Source organism: Borostomias antarcticus, assembly GCF_949987555.1.
Source record: "Borostomias antarcticus genome assembly, chromosome: 10".
Lineage (NCBI taxonomy): Eukaryota > Metazoa > Chordata > Actinopteri > Stomiiformes > Stomiidae > Borostomias > Borostomias antarcticus.
The window spans coordinates 10,798,908-10,815,518 of NC_140243.1; the positions used below are offsets into that span (position 1 = coordinate 10,798,908).

General features: G+C 46.6%; 1 protein-coding gene across 1 annotated transcript; it reads left to right on the forward strand.

Moving 5' to 3' along the window:
• Window positions 1-234: 234 nt before the first annotated feature.
• prkaa2 (protein kinase, AMP-activated, alpha 2 catalytic subunit) lies at window positions 235-12,462 on the forward strand (the record flags this gene model as incomplete). Its single annotated transcript, XM_084443967.1, has 10 exons — window positions 235-331; window positions 1,698-1,839; window positions 3,330-3,423; window positions 4,685-4,829; window positions 7,611-7,698; window positions 7,893-8,117; window positions 8,288-8,450; window positions 9,124-9,462; window positions 9,609-9,735; window positions 12,212-12,462. The coding sequence occupies 10 exons, from the start codon at window positions 235-237 to the stop codon at window positions 12,460-12,462; spliced, it is 1,671 nt and encodes a 556-aa protein (XP_084300093.1).
• Window positions 12,463-16,611: the final 4,149 nt, after the last annotated feature.

The window sequence follows — 16,611 nt, forward strand, 5'->3', positions numbered from 1 at the left end:
CCTACATAGACTCTTACTAGCCTAAATGTATGCTGCTGGCTGCACAATGTAATGTATTTGTATGTTTAAATACCCTATCAAATGACGTCGTTGTCGAAGGAACGTTTATGTCTCACAAACCTCCCGAAATCAGGAGTTGTTCGTGATCTGTGGCTGAGGGCTCGGGCCCCGCCTCCCCGTGCCACAGGCAGGCAACACAGCGGAGCTCGAGCCGAGCGTGTCGTAGCGGTGAAGATGGCAGAGCGGCAACAGAAGCACGAAGGCAGGGTGAAGATAGGACATTATATCCTCGGCGACACGCTCGGAGTCGGAACCTTTGGAAAAGTGAAGAGTTAAGTCGCATTCTCTTCTCATGTAGTGTGGGCTCTGAACGTTTCAAAATCGTGAGGAAATTGCTTTAGCCATACCTTTCTGGTACTGTCGAACTTACCGGTGGGTTAACATAGGCTACGCATGATGCGTATTGGGTGATGCAGATCCATTATACTACACTGGCGTTGACACGTAAATACATTCGAGAATTTGTTTAGCTAGCTGAAAGACAAATTCTTTCTGCAAGCCTCTGTCCTATAGCACTTTTGGTTTCATTATTACCTGAGAGTCAGAACCATTTTGTCGTGTGACCTTCTGTCTAACGTTGACTTTGCCTATCGTGGAGATCTTTTAACTGTCAAACTGTAGTGTCTGTAGCCTAACATTAGGGGCATGCTGACAAACAAAAATCTCTCTCTAGGATAATTATGTAATCTGATACAACGGAATTAGGATACAAAAAGCCTATGATGATTAGCCTCGGCTTTGGGTATCATTCTAATGTAATCCTTGAATGCGACCGTTAAATTCTCTCCTTTGAAACCTTCTCGGTCTGTCTGCATGACCTTGTGGAATTTGACAGTCGGAAGCTAGACTACTCGGCACTGCTGCGCAGCACGTGATGTATAGGGCCTATAGGCCCACCTCCACGGTGTGGCCATTGGACAATAAAAACAATGTTGTTGCATGGTCGCAGAAGCAGGTAGCAGATCTGCCTCAGAAGCTCCATCCATGCACATTGTGTTGCGTGATAGGCTGGTCCCTGCAAGCATATTCTTACCAGTAGCCAATGTTATTCTTTACCTAGTTGAGAAGGGGCATTTTTGCATAAAAGGCCGGACACTCAACTGAGTAGCCTTGGGTTATCCCCCTCCTCCCCTCTGCCTTGCACTCAGCAGGAGCTGAACTGACCTTGGATCAGCCAATACAAGGAAGACTAAACAGTATAACTTAGTAGCAGCAACGACAATAACTCTACTCTTGATTCTCAAGACTGCAGGATTTTAACATTGACAGGCGTATCCCCCTTCTTTTATTTTTCCTGCCACATATGATCTATATACCATGAATAAACTCCTGAGGATATTATAAGGAACACTGTACTTCTAGTACAATATGTTAATGCACCACACACACACACACACACACACACACACACACACAGACACACACACACACACACACACACACACACACACACACACACACACACACACACACCCCTCTAACAGTGTTGAATTCCAGTAGGCCCAAGAAAGTAGACTACCAGGTGTCATTATGGCTAATTTGTGTTTATATTCCCTTTGTGTGTGTGCATGCATAGTGTGCATGTGTGTGTGTGTGTGTGAAGCAGGTGGCTCATTCCTGTCCTGTCCTGTTTGCAGTTGGGGAGCACCAGTTGACGGGCCATAAGGTAGCCGTGAAGATCCTCAACAGGCAAAAGATCCGGAGTCTAGATGTGGTGGGCAAGATCAAGAGAGAGATCCAGAACCTCAAACTGTTCAGACATCCACACATCATCAAACTGTGAGCAGATAAGAAACCAATCCACACACATACACACACAGTGTGGGAAACGCTAGATCCGTTAATCTCCTAATCCATTCATCTGTTCATAATTATCTTAGCAAATGGTATACATTGTCCCATGCAATTCAAAATATTCCATAAACAGTTTTTTGTTCTTTTTTCCCCAGCAGTCTTTTTTTTCAAATGATGGATATAGCCGTTTGGAATGAAACACTTAGTTTATAAATGCTGCTGTGTGTGATGTTTGTACCGTGGTGAACATGCTCTGTCAGTGTGGTTTATTTACTGCTGCCTGCTTGGCTAAACTGAGCATGTCGGGCTCCCAGAGGGCAGATTACAGAGACACACACAGGGATTCCAGCTAGCTGGAAGGGTGGGAATTGGTAGTGATCTCACAATTCGATTCGATTTAGATTCTTGGCGCCATGATTTGATTTCAAAACTATTTTTGGTTATTGATGATCATCGATGTGATAGATGATCATTTTCAATGACTTTTCCACCATTTGACTATAGCAACTCATTAAATACACCAGACGCACACAATTATTACACCTCTGCTGGATCAATGGCAAACATACTACATTTTGACAACACAATGTCCAAAAATACATACATGTATGAAAGGAGGAAAAAAAGATTTGGGAATCGATCGATAATCGTAGAGAATAGAATCACGATTCGTACATGAATTAATTTTCCCCACCTGCTCTTATTAGCCATAGCTTCTGTTATCTGTAGCTTCTGCTAGCCTTTGCTTGTTTAACAGAAATCTGCAGTTAAGGAGATCAACAGTCACGTAATTTGTATTTGGCTAAATCCCCTCTTATTCCCAGGTGCCTCCCTCCTTCCCCCTCTCTCTCTCACCCTCTCCACTCTCTCCCTCCTTCCCCCTCTCTCTCTCACCCTCTCTACTCTCTCCCTGCTCTCCCTGCCTCTCCCTCACCCTCTCTGGGAGTTATTTTTAGGCCAGGGTTATAGGGCCACTCTGACAGTGTGAGCTATGGCAGAAATGTGTTTGAGTGTCCACTATCAGAGCAGCGCTGAGAGAGAGAGAGAGAGATTTGAAACCATGGCTAGTATAAACATCTTATACACACACACACACACACACACACAGACACACACATACGCAACTCACTCATACAGTATACTCACACTCACATGTCAGACCTCACATATCAGCGGGCAGCCACCATCTTTACCGTGGCTCTCAGCAGAAGCAGAGCAGACGGTCTCTGACCTCTGACCCCGAGTGGACCTGGTCTGGGTCAGGGGGAGAGGGGTAATGAGAGAGTGAATGGCCTGCCGTTCTCGCAAGTGTTTTGAGCATCTATCTCCTTTGATGAGAAAGGCTTTTTGGTTGTGCGTGTGTGTGTGCGCGCGTGCATGCATGTGTGTGTTTAAGGAGTCAGTGTACAAATTGGCTTTGTCCACCCCTGAAATGACGATTGTGGTGTGTGTGTGTGTGTGTGTGTGTGTCTTAGGTACCAGGTGATCAGTACACCTACAGATTTCTTCATGGTGATGGAATATGTGTCTGGGGGAGAGCTGTTCGACTACATCTGTAAACACGGACGAGTAAGTGACCTCACTGAAAGACTCATGAAGAAGATTGGGGCGGCCATCTTCTGTATCTGTAATATGTTTTTGCTGTATAGGATTGATAGAGGCCTGTGTGCCTAAGAAACTGCTCAAATAAGAGTTGCAGATTGTAGCCGGAGCTACAAACCAGGGGGCCGTAGAATTCTATATTATATCTCTATACTATATATTCATATCTCTATACTATATATTCATATAGTAATTATATTCAATAAAGGCTAAATAAAAAAATAAATCATATCTCTATATACTATATATTCAAGATAACTAAACTAAACTAAATCTAAGGGGATGGCAACCCGGCTGCCCTTCTATAGCCTTCACAATTAGCGTGGGCATTAATAACTAAAGGGACTGGGAAACAATAATAATCAACTTTAATTAACCAAAATAAAAAACACAACAAACAAACAAACAAACAATCATATAACTAAATCCTAATCTAAATCCTATCTAAATTCCTATGCTAAATGTCCTATAACTAAACCTAACTAATTCCTATTCTGCCAGGTGGTCGACTTTGTTGTGGGGGTGATGACAGATTGACTGATTAATGGATGGTCTTGCGAGTGGTCTAGACTTATGCTAAATTTAAAATAGAAGAATAGAATAGAAAGTTTATTTGCCACGTGTAACAAGTACAGGTTCATTGGAATCGCTTCTCATCGCTTTTCCTTCCAGTATGTTATCAGTACTACTCAGTTCCTCATTCTAGTCCTAGTACTCAGCTAGACAACGTTCCCAAACTGGACATTTACTCTCCATGGTCACTATTACTCTAGCGGTCTATTAGTATCATCCTAATCTATTTAATTTAATGTCTCTAAGTCTACCAATTATACTAACTTCTGAGCCTTCATAAACTTTGCTCATGTAAAAAATGTTAATGCAGAGTAACGCAGGTGCACAGATAAGCCCGAATAATGAGGCAACAATGGCAGTACACACCCGGGAATATGTGTGATAAGAGTTGTTTCCAGTATAAAGGGATGCTGTTCTAGATGTTCTTTGTATTTTATTACTCCAGTTCTCTGGGGATTAAGCGCTTGCATAATAATCACTCAAAAGTGTTGGTCTCTGGAAATTTTGATGTTGTATCATTGGGTATATTAGGTATATATATATACCTGTGTGAGTGAGTGAGTGAGTGTGTGTGTGCGTGCGTGCGTGCGTGCGTGCGTGTGTGCGTGTGTGTGTGCGTGTGTGTGTGTGTGTAATAACAGTCTATTCCCTACAGGTGGAGGACACAGAGGCGCGTCGTCTGTTCCAGCAGATCATCTCGGCGGTGGACTACTGCCACAGACACATGGTGGTGCACAGAGACCTCAAACCTGAGAATGTACTCCTGGACGCCAGCAAGAACGCCAAGATCGCAGACTTCGGTACGCTGGGAGGGTCTCTGGAGGAGAGAGAGAGAGAGGGGGAGGGGGGGGCGAGGGACGAAGACTGGGGGAAGGAGGAAGTTGTGGTGGGAATAGAACGCCATTGGCCAGTGGCTGTGTCAGTGCAGACGAGCAACAATCGATACGAAGGCTACAATCTGAACCCGCTGGCTTGGAAATAAAGCCCTGAATATTGCACAGAGGGAGGGGGAGGGGGTCGTCTTAGCAACAGGCAGGTCTGATGTCATCTCTGGCATGAAGCCTTGGACGCCTAGTGTTATATCAGAGGAAGAAGAAAAGAGAAAGAGAAAAAAGAGAGAGAGAGAAAGAGAGTGTTTCCAGAGAGCAAGTAAGATAGCCAGAGAGAGAGAGGTAGAGTTCTTTGTTCTATGAGATATGTGGAGGTCATAAGGAGTGACTGGAAGTCATCCCTTTGGCTGTAGTCAGAGAGAAGCTCATCCAATTAGTGGGTGTGTGTCTTCAGCTTATAGACTTAGTGTGACAGGATGACGTCCTAGCCCTAACCGTCAGAGCTGGTATTCACAAAACATTTTATCTTGTAACTAGGAGCTCCTGAAACGCACTAAAAGTTCCCTCTTAAAATCTATTCACAAAGCTGCTAAGACCAACTAAAGAATTTGGAGAATTCTTAAGCTAAGAGTAAGGGGGTTGACGTTGTTGCTCAGAATGCCGACAGTGATTGGCTGATAGGAAATGAGCCCCTGTCTGGGATTTCAACATGGAAATACAGTATAGATTCCAAAATAAAAATATAGTCTAGGTGTCTCTGATTTAAAAATGAAATCAAGAATAATATACTCACTAGTCAATTATGCTTAGCTGATTGTCTGCCTCTTACATGTGCATCTCCCAAAATTAGGATAGCAGCTTTTCAACGGACTATACGTATTTTCATTTCAAACCTTTATTTATGCGAGCGAACAAAACATAAACAACAACAGCAACAACAACAAAAGGACAGACACACAGGCAGGTATATAAAAACAGTAACTAAAAGGATAAACTCAATATAAAAATAGTAAAAAAAAAAAAAAAGATATACTAAAACAATTACAGACATATGTACAATGGTGCATAATCATGGACTTGAACTTTAAAAATGATGGCATTGAGTCCAGTTTTAATAAGCGTTGGAGGGCATTCCAGGAGTGAGGGGCATTAAAAGAAAAGGCAGATTTTCCAATGTCAGTGTAAGTCCGGGGAACCTTGAGTAAAAGCAGTTCACTTGATCGTGTGGAATAGGTCCCATAGTTCCATGATAAAATCTGTGAGAGGTAAAAAGGGTGTTTTCCAGTGAGGGTTTTAAAAATAAATAAATACCAGTGATAGTTTGATCTCTCTGTGAGAGAAGGCCATCCTACCATGTCATAAAGTGCACAGTGATGAGTGTCATATTTAGCTCCTGTAATAAATCTAATAGCAGAATGGCTGAATCCAGAGGCTTTAAGGTTGAGGCTGCCGCATTCCTATACACAACATCACCCTAATCTAAGACTGATAGGAACACTGCCTCCAGAACCCTTTTCCTACAGCTTAAGGGGAAGCTGGACCTGCTTCTGTACAAGAAACCAATTGTCTGGTGCAGCTTGGAGGTTCTCATCGAGCCACACACCCAGGTACTTGTATTCAATTTAGGAGTTGCTCCTAAATTAGCAGGTTAGGACCAACTTTTAGCCTTAAAATGTTTTGTGAATACCAGCCCAGGTCACCACTGAGAAGACAAGCTGGACCCTCACTGTCTGTATCTATGATGCTATAACAGAGCTCCCCTCGGCCGGCCTGACCGCTGTCCCTCCCTCTGTCCAGACTTTCCTGGGACACCGTCGGCCTGACAGCGTTCATATTTGTCGTATATTAGTCCAGGTCTATGATACTATGCCAGAGTACTACAACGATCCACCCTCTTAAGTACTTATTGTATTATTGCACTTTGCCTTCAGCACTAGATTATGCTCTTAGTCACTTGTTTTAGAAAGGAGATGCACTTTTGAGTTCTGGCAAGTAGTAGTACGTTGGCTTTTCCTACGTTAACTGCAATTATTGTAAGTCGCTTTGGATAAAAGCGTCTGCTAAATGACTAATGTAATGTAATTGGTATCTGTGGCAGGGGTCCCAGACAGACAGTGACAGGGCCAGATTTTAAATTAATTTACATTTTGGCTAATTTCAACATAAAATACTGATCCGAGCCGCCAGCCAATAGAAATACTGCCCTGAATACAACCCCGCCCACAGTGTTCCAGCTGCCTTCATAGGATTATCTTGCCTGCTCATCAGCTGCAAGGAGCTGCAGCTTTTCCCAAAATTAGTGCGTCTGCCCTGATACAAACACTGAACTATTACCTCACACCAGCCTAGAATTATTTTTCCATTGCTCAGTTTTGCCGAACGTTTACGTTCTATTGTCCATCCAATAGTAGTAGCTACAGTAGATAGCTTGCAAACAGTAGCCAAACCAAGCATTCATCATTCAGACGGGACTTGCCAAACACAACATGTCCGCTATGTTCTGGGGGGAGACGGGCATATAATGGACTAAATGGCCAATTACTGATTGCTCCAACGGGTATTAAGACTAGCAGATAAGTTGATTGCATGGCTAAGATGGAGTGATAGCTGGAGTGATAGCAGATCTACAGTATTTAGTTGGTGTCCAGAGTGTATGCGCTCCAACAGGTATCAGAGCTAGTCCTGTCTGAAGGCGGAAGTGGACTAAAGACTCAGAGCTTTACATTTCCTTGCATGTGATTGTCCAACCAGGGTTGTCAAACATGATGTCAGATGGGGAGTTCCTGAGGACGAGCTGTGGATCGCCCAACTACGCTGCTCCCGAGGTCATCTCAGGAAGGTGTGTGTGTGTGTGTTTATATACTGCGTAGGATGTGTATGTATGTGTGTGTGTATGTCTGTGTGTGTGTGTGTATGTGCGTGCGAGTGTATGTCTCTTGTCTGTGTCTCCTGTGCACGTACGTACATGCACGCGTGTGTGTGAGTGTGTGCGTTTCTACGTTTAAGCCCCGCCCCCTCTGTGCTGCACTCCAGGCTGTACGCGGGTCCGGAGGTGGATATCTGGAGCTGTGGCGTGATCCTCTACGCCTTGCTCTGCGGGACGCTGCCGTTCGATGACGAGCACGTGCCCACGCTGTTCAAGAAGATCCGGGGCGGCGTGTTCTACATCCCAGAATACCTGACGCGTTCCGTGGCCTCGCTGCTGATGCTGATGATGCAGGTCGACCCTCTGAAGAGAGCCACCATCAAAGACATCAGGTACCCCTGCCCAGGCTGACGCTGCCCTTTAAAGTCCTGTCATTCACACCAGATCCACTGGATGGGTTACATGGCTACGTGTGTGTGTGTGTGTGTCGTGCGTGTGTGTGTGTGTGTCGTGTGTGTGTGTGTGTGTGTGTGTGTCGTGTGTGTGCGTGTGTGCGCGCCAGAGAGCACGAGTGGTTCAAGCAGGACCTGCCAGGTTACCTGTTCCCCGAGGACCCGTCGTACGACGCCACGGTCCTGGACGAAGAGGCGGTCAGGGAGGTGTGCGAGAAGTTTGAGAGCACCGAGTCCGAGGTCATGTCCAGCCTGTACAGCGGAGACCCCCAGGTACGGAGGACGCCGCCCAGCACGTCTTAGACATCGCGCGCTCCTCATGGGAACGCATACCCACACCCAAGGGCAGTAGTGAGTGGTTTTTGCCTAACTTCTCCTCCGCCTGCTCTCTGTCTCTCTCCCTCCCTCCCACTCCTCCCCTTGCTCTGTCTCTCCCTCCCTCACGCCTTCTCCTTCTCTCCCTCCCTCCCTCTCTCCCCCCTCTCCCTCCGCCCCCCCTTCCTCTCTCTCTCCCTCCCTCTCTCTCTCTCCCTCTGCCCCCCCTTCCTCTCTCTCTCTCTCTCCCTCCCTCCCTCTCTCTCCCACCTCTCCCTCCGCCGCCCCCTTCCTCTCTCTCTCTCCCTCCCTCTCTTTCCCCCCTCTCCCTCCGCCCCCCCTTCCTCTCTCTCTCCCTCCCTCCCTCTCTCTCCCACCTCTCCCTCCGCCCCCCCCTTCCTCTCTCTCTCTCCCTCCCTCCCTCTCTTTCCCCCCTCTCCCTCCGCCCCCCCTTCCTCTCTCCCTCCCTCCCTCCCTCTCTCTCCCACCTCTCCCTCCGCCCCCCCCTTCCTCTCTCTCTCTCCCTCCCTCCCTCTCTTTCCCCCCTCTCCCTCTGCCCCCCCCCTTGCCTTCTCTCCCTCCTTCCCTCACTCCTCCCTCCCTCCCTCCCTCCCTCCCTCCCTCCCTCCAGGACCAGCTAGCAGTGGCCTACCACCTGATCATAGACAACCGGCGCATCATGACCCAGGCCAGCGAGTTCTACCTGGCCTCCAGCCCCCCGCAGGGCTCCTTCATGGAGGAGGGCATGGCCCTGCCCCCCGGGGTCAAGCCCCACCCGGAGAGGATGCCCCCGCTGCTGGCCGACAGCCCCAAGTCCCGCTGCCCGCTGGACGCCCTGAACACCACCAGGCCCAAGCCCCTGGCCGTGAAGAAGGCCAAGTGGCACCTGGGCATCCGGAGCCAGAGCAGACCCTACGACATCATGGCCGAAGTGTACAGGGCTATGAGGCAGCTCAGCTACGACTGGAAGGTACACACACACACACACCAAGGAACCATCCACACAGCTGCTAACTCCCAGAACTGACGGCATGCCGCTAAGGGCTCCGTGTTCCACAGGTGTGTTGATGTGACGCTGAGTATGTCCGTGGGTTCTGCGTGTTCTGTGTTCTGTAGGTGGTGAACCCGTACCACCTGCGCGTGCGGAGGAAGAACCCCGTCACGGGGAACCTGGTGAAGATGAGCCTGCAGCTCTACCAGGTGGACAACAGGTCGTACCTGCTGGACTTCAAGAGCATCGACGGTAAGACACCTGCAACTTCACACATACAGTATACACACTAGTATAGACATATGTTTTTAATGCATCACATACAGTATACACACTACAGTATAGACATATGTTTTTAATGCATCACATACAGTATACACACTACAGTATAGACATATGTTTTTAATGCATCACATACAGTATACACACTACAGTATAGACATATGTTTTTAATGCATCACATATACACACTACAGTATAGACCAGGGGTCTGCAACTTGCAGCACCAGAGCCCCATGCGTCTCTTTAGACCTTCTCAGTGGCTCCCTGGCTTTGACTAAAATACATATATATATATATATATATATATATATATATAATATATATATGGAAATGAGAGGTGATTTTTCATTTTTATCATTGTCCAGCAGAAATTGGTGCATAGATATTCCCCAGAGTGCAGGAAATGCAGTGTTTGATGCTCAAAATGTCCTAGGGGAAGACCTCTACCTCTAATGTGTCCCCTTGGGTGGGTACCAGGCCTGAAAAAAAAATCAAGGGTAAACACTGCCTTCATTATAAGACTAAAATATGTTGTGGCTCCAGAGTTTTTATTTATTTTTGCCCCAAAATGTCTCTTTAGATATTAAAGGAGTAGTAAAGGGAAAATGCATGTTTAGCGCTGTTTTAAGGTTACTTATGATCATATACAATGATTCAGATCAAAATGTTAAGAAACTAGCACTTTTGAGAAAGTCTGATAATTGCTCTACCACCATTTTGGTCATACAATGGATGTGGGTGGGCACCGTGAAAAATCATTCAAAAAACATGTTAAACTCTCAATTTCAAAGACAAGAAACTCACCGAGGTGTTAGTTGGCGTTCTGACATACTGTATAATTCACCATAAAGTAAGATTCTAGTTAATCTGGAAAGGCTTTTTTAAAATATTTAGCATAGAACTATTTAGTCGCAGCACATATGTGTGTAAACTTCCGCAAACTAGGTAGCCTAGCAACATAAACAATAACAATAGCTACCGTAAGTAGTTCCGCTTCCTGAATCCACTCTGTGGATTGATCTACACATCTACAACGGTCGCGTCAATACAAGTTAATGGATTTCATAAAATGATCAATAAAACCCTACAGGATTCATACTTTGCGGCGAATTTGATGTCAGAACACTGACGGACACCAATTACCCCCTCGGTGAGCTTCTTGTCTTTGAAATCGAGAGTTTAACATGTTTTTGAAAGATTTTTCAAGGTGCCCACCCATATCCATTGTATGACCAAAACGGTGGTAGAGCAATTATCAGACTTTCTCAAAAGTACTAGTTTTGTCAACGTTTTGATCTGAACCATTGTATATGATCATAAGTAACCTTAAAACAGGGCTAAACATGCATTTTCCCTTTACTACTCCTTTAAAGGTTGCTGACCCCTGGTATAGACTATCTTTCTAATGCATCACATATACACACTACAGTATAGACTATATTTATAATGGATATACACACTACAGTATAGACTATCTTTCTAATGGACACCATATGAGTTTGTGCTGGCAGACACAAAGTCCTCTTCAGTGTTTCCCAAAGACCTGGTCATGACCCACGACGTGTCGGTCACAGGAGGTTTTATTTGGGTCACCAAATAAATGCACAGATTGTCTCTCATAGTCGCGTGAGGGAGCTTGTTGTTTTTTTCTGCGGCCGGCTCGCGCACTGCAGTGATAGTTCCGGTCTCTGGTCTATTTTCTCTCCTAGCCGCGGGTAAATGTGTGTGAATAAAGTGCAGAGCAGAATCGTTTGCTGACCGCAGCGGAGAAATCCACTGTGAACAGCCAGCCTCCGGCTCATGAGAGGATTGATCGCTTTGCGGCGCTTCCTCCTCCATTGGCAGATGGCAGGGAAAACTTTCAGCAAGAAGCATGTTTTTGATAGTACTGAATGTTCCTTTTGTTGTTATTATAATTGTACACTTAACGTTGAAGCATGAAAGGCTAGCGTAGCGTACGGTACATTCTGTTTTATTGATGAGAGGAAATAAAAACAATGAGAAAGCATGTTAACTCTGCCTGAATGCATTCATTTGGTCTCATTTATAAAGTATTTAACATGTGTAGGCCTACATGTGTAAAACTGTATATTTTTTCAATAACACAAAGGCATAAAACAAGTGATTTATCAAACGTCGGCCTATATCTCTTCGAAATGGCTGGTTTATACATTCAAGATAATATAAGGTGGAGGGGAAATGACAGTAAAAATGGTCAGGAACGTTCATATAGGCACACATTCGCTCTTCTCACTATCGCCTATCATGTCCCGATGGTTTGTCATTTTTAAAAAGTGGGTCCCCAGAAGAAAGAAAAGTTAGGAAAACACTGCTCTTGATCACCTAGGAGCAATGTAGCCCGCTTGACCTGATGAACGACCCCACTCCGAGATACTGACCCCGCCCCCCCATGCCCCCCCCCCCCTTATCCCCCGTCTCTCTCCAGATGACATCATGGAGGCGGCGGCGTTCAAGTCGGGCTCGTCCACGCCCCAGCGCTCCGGCTCCACGGCGGGCCTCCACAGGCCCCGGCTGAGCATGGACTCCTCCTGCCCCGCCGCCGACCTGCCCCAGCTCAGCTCTTCCCTCCCCAGGTCGCTGTCCGGCAGCGCCCCCCTGCTGGCGCCACGCCAGGGCTCTCACACCATGGACTTCTTCGAGATGTGCGCCAGTCTGATCACCACCCTGGCGCGCTGAGGAGGTCGGCTCTATGCTGGCCCCGCCCCCCACGAGGGGGTTCACCTTATAGGTCAAGTTCACTGTAGCTCCTCCCCATATGCTCTCCAATCTCCAATCAGCCGCTGAGATGTCATCATCCACCATAGCAACACATTGTGGGAGCGGTTTGTCCTGCAGTTAGCCCTAGGCACTGATCTGGGGCCAGTTTCTGGCCGGGATGCACCGTAATGTAGGCTCACTTTAGGATCTGGAAGGGGAAGCTGCTACTGGATATGTCTCTTTTAGCGCAACTCATATTAAGAACACATGAACGGTTTTATTTCTGGTTTTATATGGTTTTTGTAACAGATTTTGTTATCCATGTATGATATATTTATATTCCTATCACTTTGAGTAGTTGAACAGCTTTGATTGAAATGGCATACCAAAAACAGAGTTTCTATAAAGAGAGAATTATTATTATTTAGGTAGCAGGTTCTTATTTATCTTTTAGCAGTTGTGTTTTCTAGGCACTGGAGTTACTTTATTTAAGCACTGCATTGACATAGAAGTGTTCTTTATCCCTCAAGTTTGAATTGAGAAGACTGTTGATAATTGGAGGTCTTGGAGAGACAGCAGGATAGTGGATAGCTGGTACTCTGTTATTCTCATTGAGTGGGGGTGCTTGTAGCATTGAGGCTAATGCCACAGAAACACACTGATACACACTAACTCTGTTGCTCTCCAGAGCTCCTAGCTGGCCGACGGTATGTTAGTGAGGGCTTATGGTCAGGGTTGACTGACACTGTAAAGAGAGAGAGAGAGGGGTGGGGAGTCAAACACCACACCGGATGAGGAGGTGCTGGTGGCCGTCAATGAGGAGGTGCTGGTGGAGAGGACGAGGAGGTGTGTATCGGTCACGCTGTGTGATAAATCTGTTGCAGGCCCTAGGCCAGGCTTAGCTACGGAAACCCATTCTCCAGTTGCCTTACGAATGCAAACGTGTGTGTGTGCGTGCTAGTGTGTGTGTTTAGAGGAGTGCAGAGGAAGTGTAGCTGGGTCTACCAACCCTGCGTCTGAAGTCTGTCGTTCAGTGTCACAGCCACCACAGCCCGCCACACACAGACTGGGAAGCAGGGATTGGATAGGAGACAGACATGTTAGAATTGTTGTGCCAGTGAGATCGTTAGTGTGCAGAGAGAGACAGAGAGAGAGAGAGACAGAGAGAGAGAGAGAGACAGAGAGAGAGAGAGAGGGGGGGGGGGGGATGGTGGAGGGAGGATGGTGGTGGTGATGGAGGTCATCATCTCTGTTCCATTGAATTCTATCCCATGGTGTTGGTCTGTTCTGTTCCATGGTGTTGGTCTGTTCTGTTCCATGGTGTTGGTCTGTTCTGTTCCACGGTGTTGGTCTGTTCTGTTCCATGGTGTTGGTCTGTTCTGTTCCATGGTGTTGGTCTGTTCTGTTCCATGGTGTTGGTCTGTTCTGTTCCATGGTGTTGGTCTGTTGTGTTCCATGGTGTTGGTCTGTTCTGTTCCATGGTGTTGGTCTGTTCTGTTCCATGGTGTTGGTCTGTTCTGTTCCATGGTGTTGGTCTGTTCTGTTCCATGGTGTTGGTCTGTTCTGTTCCATGGTGTTGGTCTGTTCTGTTCCATGGTGTTGGTCTGTTCTCTTGCTATGGTCCCGTATTGAAGCAGATGTTTTACTGAATCCTTCATAACTGAATGTAAAACAGACAGAACTAGCCTGGCTGAAGTTGAGTCTCTCTTGAAGCAGACGTTTTACTGGATCCTTCATAACAATATAAAACAGACAGAACTAGCCTGGTTGAAGTTGAGTCTCTCTCTCTCTCATCATTGCCTTCTACTGGTGAAACATGGAGGTGGGAGGAGAAGTGGGGACCTGACAGAGTTTGGCCAACGTCAGGTTTCTGGTTTCAACTGTAGAGGCCTCTGTGCTCTGAGAACTCTGTGGCTCCGCATGAAACCCCTTCCCGAGCCGCTCGTCTGCCCCCTGTCCTGCGTGTGTAGTAGGAGTGCTGGGAAAACACACAGGCTCCACCCACCGTATGCAAAACTCGACCGAGGGGGTTCAGAGAAACTGAGAAACTCTGCCCTCTGCTGCTACACTCATGCAATTACACTCAGCAACACCACTGAACAGTCAGCCTCAACCACTGTAGCGGCTTTTAGAAGTCGTGTCTCAGATGTCACCCTAGTCCTCTGCACAGAGCACTACTACTTCAGACCAAGCTAATTGTAGCTACCTAGCTCTGGTTGGAAGTTGTTCATTATCTGGGGATTATTATGGGGTGAGGTGAGATAATCCCATGTAGAAACAGCAGTGTTGTAATCCAAGTCCTCTGTCACAGCTGTAGTGGATGTGCCTAGCAGCGGCATGCTAGTTAATCACCTATGCTGGCGGCTCCCTATTCCAAGGCAGTAAAAGCATGGGCCTGTGATTAAAGCTGTGTTTTACATGGAAACTTAGTGATTGTGGATCTACTGTGGGTTCCTTGTGTGTCACGCTGCCCCTGATGTGTGTGTGTGTGTGTCTATCTCTCTCTCCATGTCTCTGTATCTGATTGGGGCTTGGATTTCTCATGTTATGCACTGCATGGTGTTACTGTTCTGATTTGCACTTTACTGAATATTTATTGTCAACCTGAAGAAATAAACACATATACAATGGATATCGATGCTTTGGAATTGTAGTTGTGCGTGCAGTCTCTCTGCAAGTCTGGACCACCAGCTTATTCACTCTTTCTCACTCCCTCTCTCTCACTCACACACACGCACGCACACACACACACACACACACACACACACACACACACACACACACAGGAAATTAAACTCTGTATGAGATGTTTAATAACAACCTGTCACACACACAGAAGGCCATGCAGGCATAAGGCTGTTACATGAACATCAGCAAAATACAACTGCATTCAGCTTCCTCTCTAATACTTCATCAGACTTTTTTCACAGGAAATGATACATCTTAACAGCAACAGTCAAACTGGTTCTTGCCAAGCCATAGCCCTTTAAAACATGAACACCACTTAAGATGAGTTATAACCTCAACCAACACACTGTATCCTTGTTCTATTCATATACATGGTTCATGTGAGTGGTTAGAATAAGCCACACCAGTCTGTATTCCATCATCCAACATGGACATATTAAAACAAGGAAAACACAAACCATTTCATAACGGTAACAGGCACAGACTAACAGGACAAAAACTTAGCATTAGAGAGATGTACAGTAGTCAATATGAGTCAGGGGTTGTTTTGAGTGTCGGTCTCTCTAGAATTCAAAGTTCAGTTTCTCTGTCTTCTCTACAGACCTCGAGTCAGCCCGGTGGGAAGTGTGGAGGACGGTCCTGGCTGGCACTTCACTGCCACAGGGTGTGTGTGTGTGTGTGTGTGTGTGTGTGTGTGTGTGTGTGTGTGAGAAGAGGGGGGGTTGGGAACACACTCTCCTCCATGACAGCGAACACAGTGTGGAAGACGAGGTGATCATCATGGACGTATGAGATGATGGGTCACAGTGTTCGGGGTCGAGTGGCGTCCTACCGCAGCGCTGCCGCGGCCGCCGCTAACCTGCTGACATCAGAGACGGAGCACATCCCCGCCAAGTCAGAACACGGCCGTTAACCTGCAGCCACATATCCTCTGACCAGCCGTCCCTGCATGGAGACAGCGCCCTCTGCTGACCAGGTTCTGCACTACAGGTGGATTGAGGGTCGATGGGTGTTTGGGGGGGGGGTGGCGGTGGGTGTGGGGGTGGAATGGGGCTCATGTGATCTAAAGAATGTGATGTCACCCTCACCTGCCTCTGATTGGTCATTCTGCCATCATGATGTCAGCGTAGAGGTCAGGTGGTGGTAGGATGATCATGTCTGTAAGGTCGACGTCTACTTCGTCTGGGGTGCTGCAGGGAAATATTGCAGGGCTATCAGTCTTTAGTTCTCTCTCTCTCTCTCTCTCTCTCTCTCTCTCTCTCTCCCCCACACACACACACACACATATGTACGTGCTTAAAAAGGCATAAACACACAGGTGCGTGTAGAACCAAGCTTACACACTGAATGACACGCAGTTCTTACGTAAAAATGCACAATTCGAGGCCAGGAAACCAGTCTTACCAAAGGTGATGAAAGACAGGCATGCCAGCCTTTGTG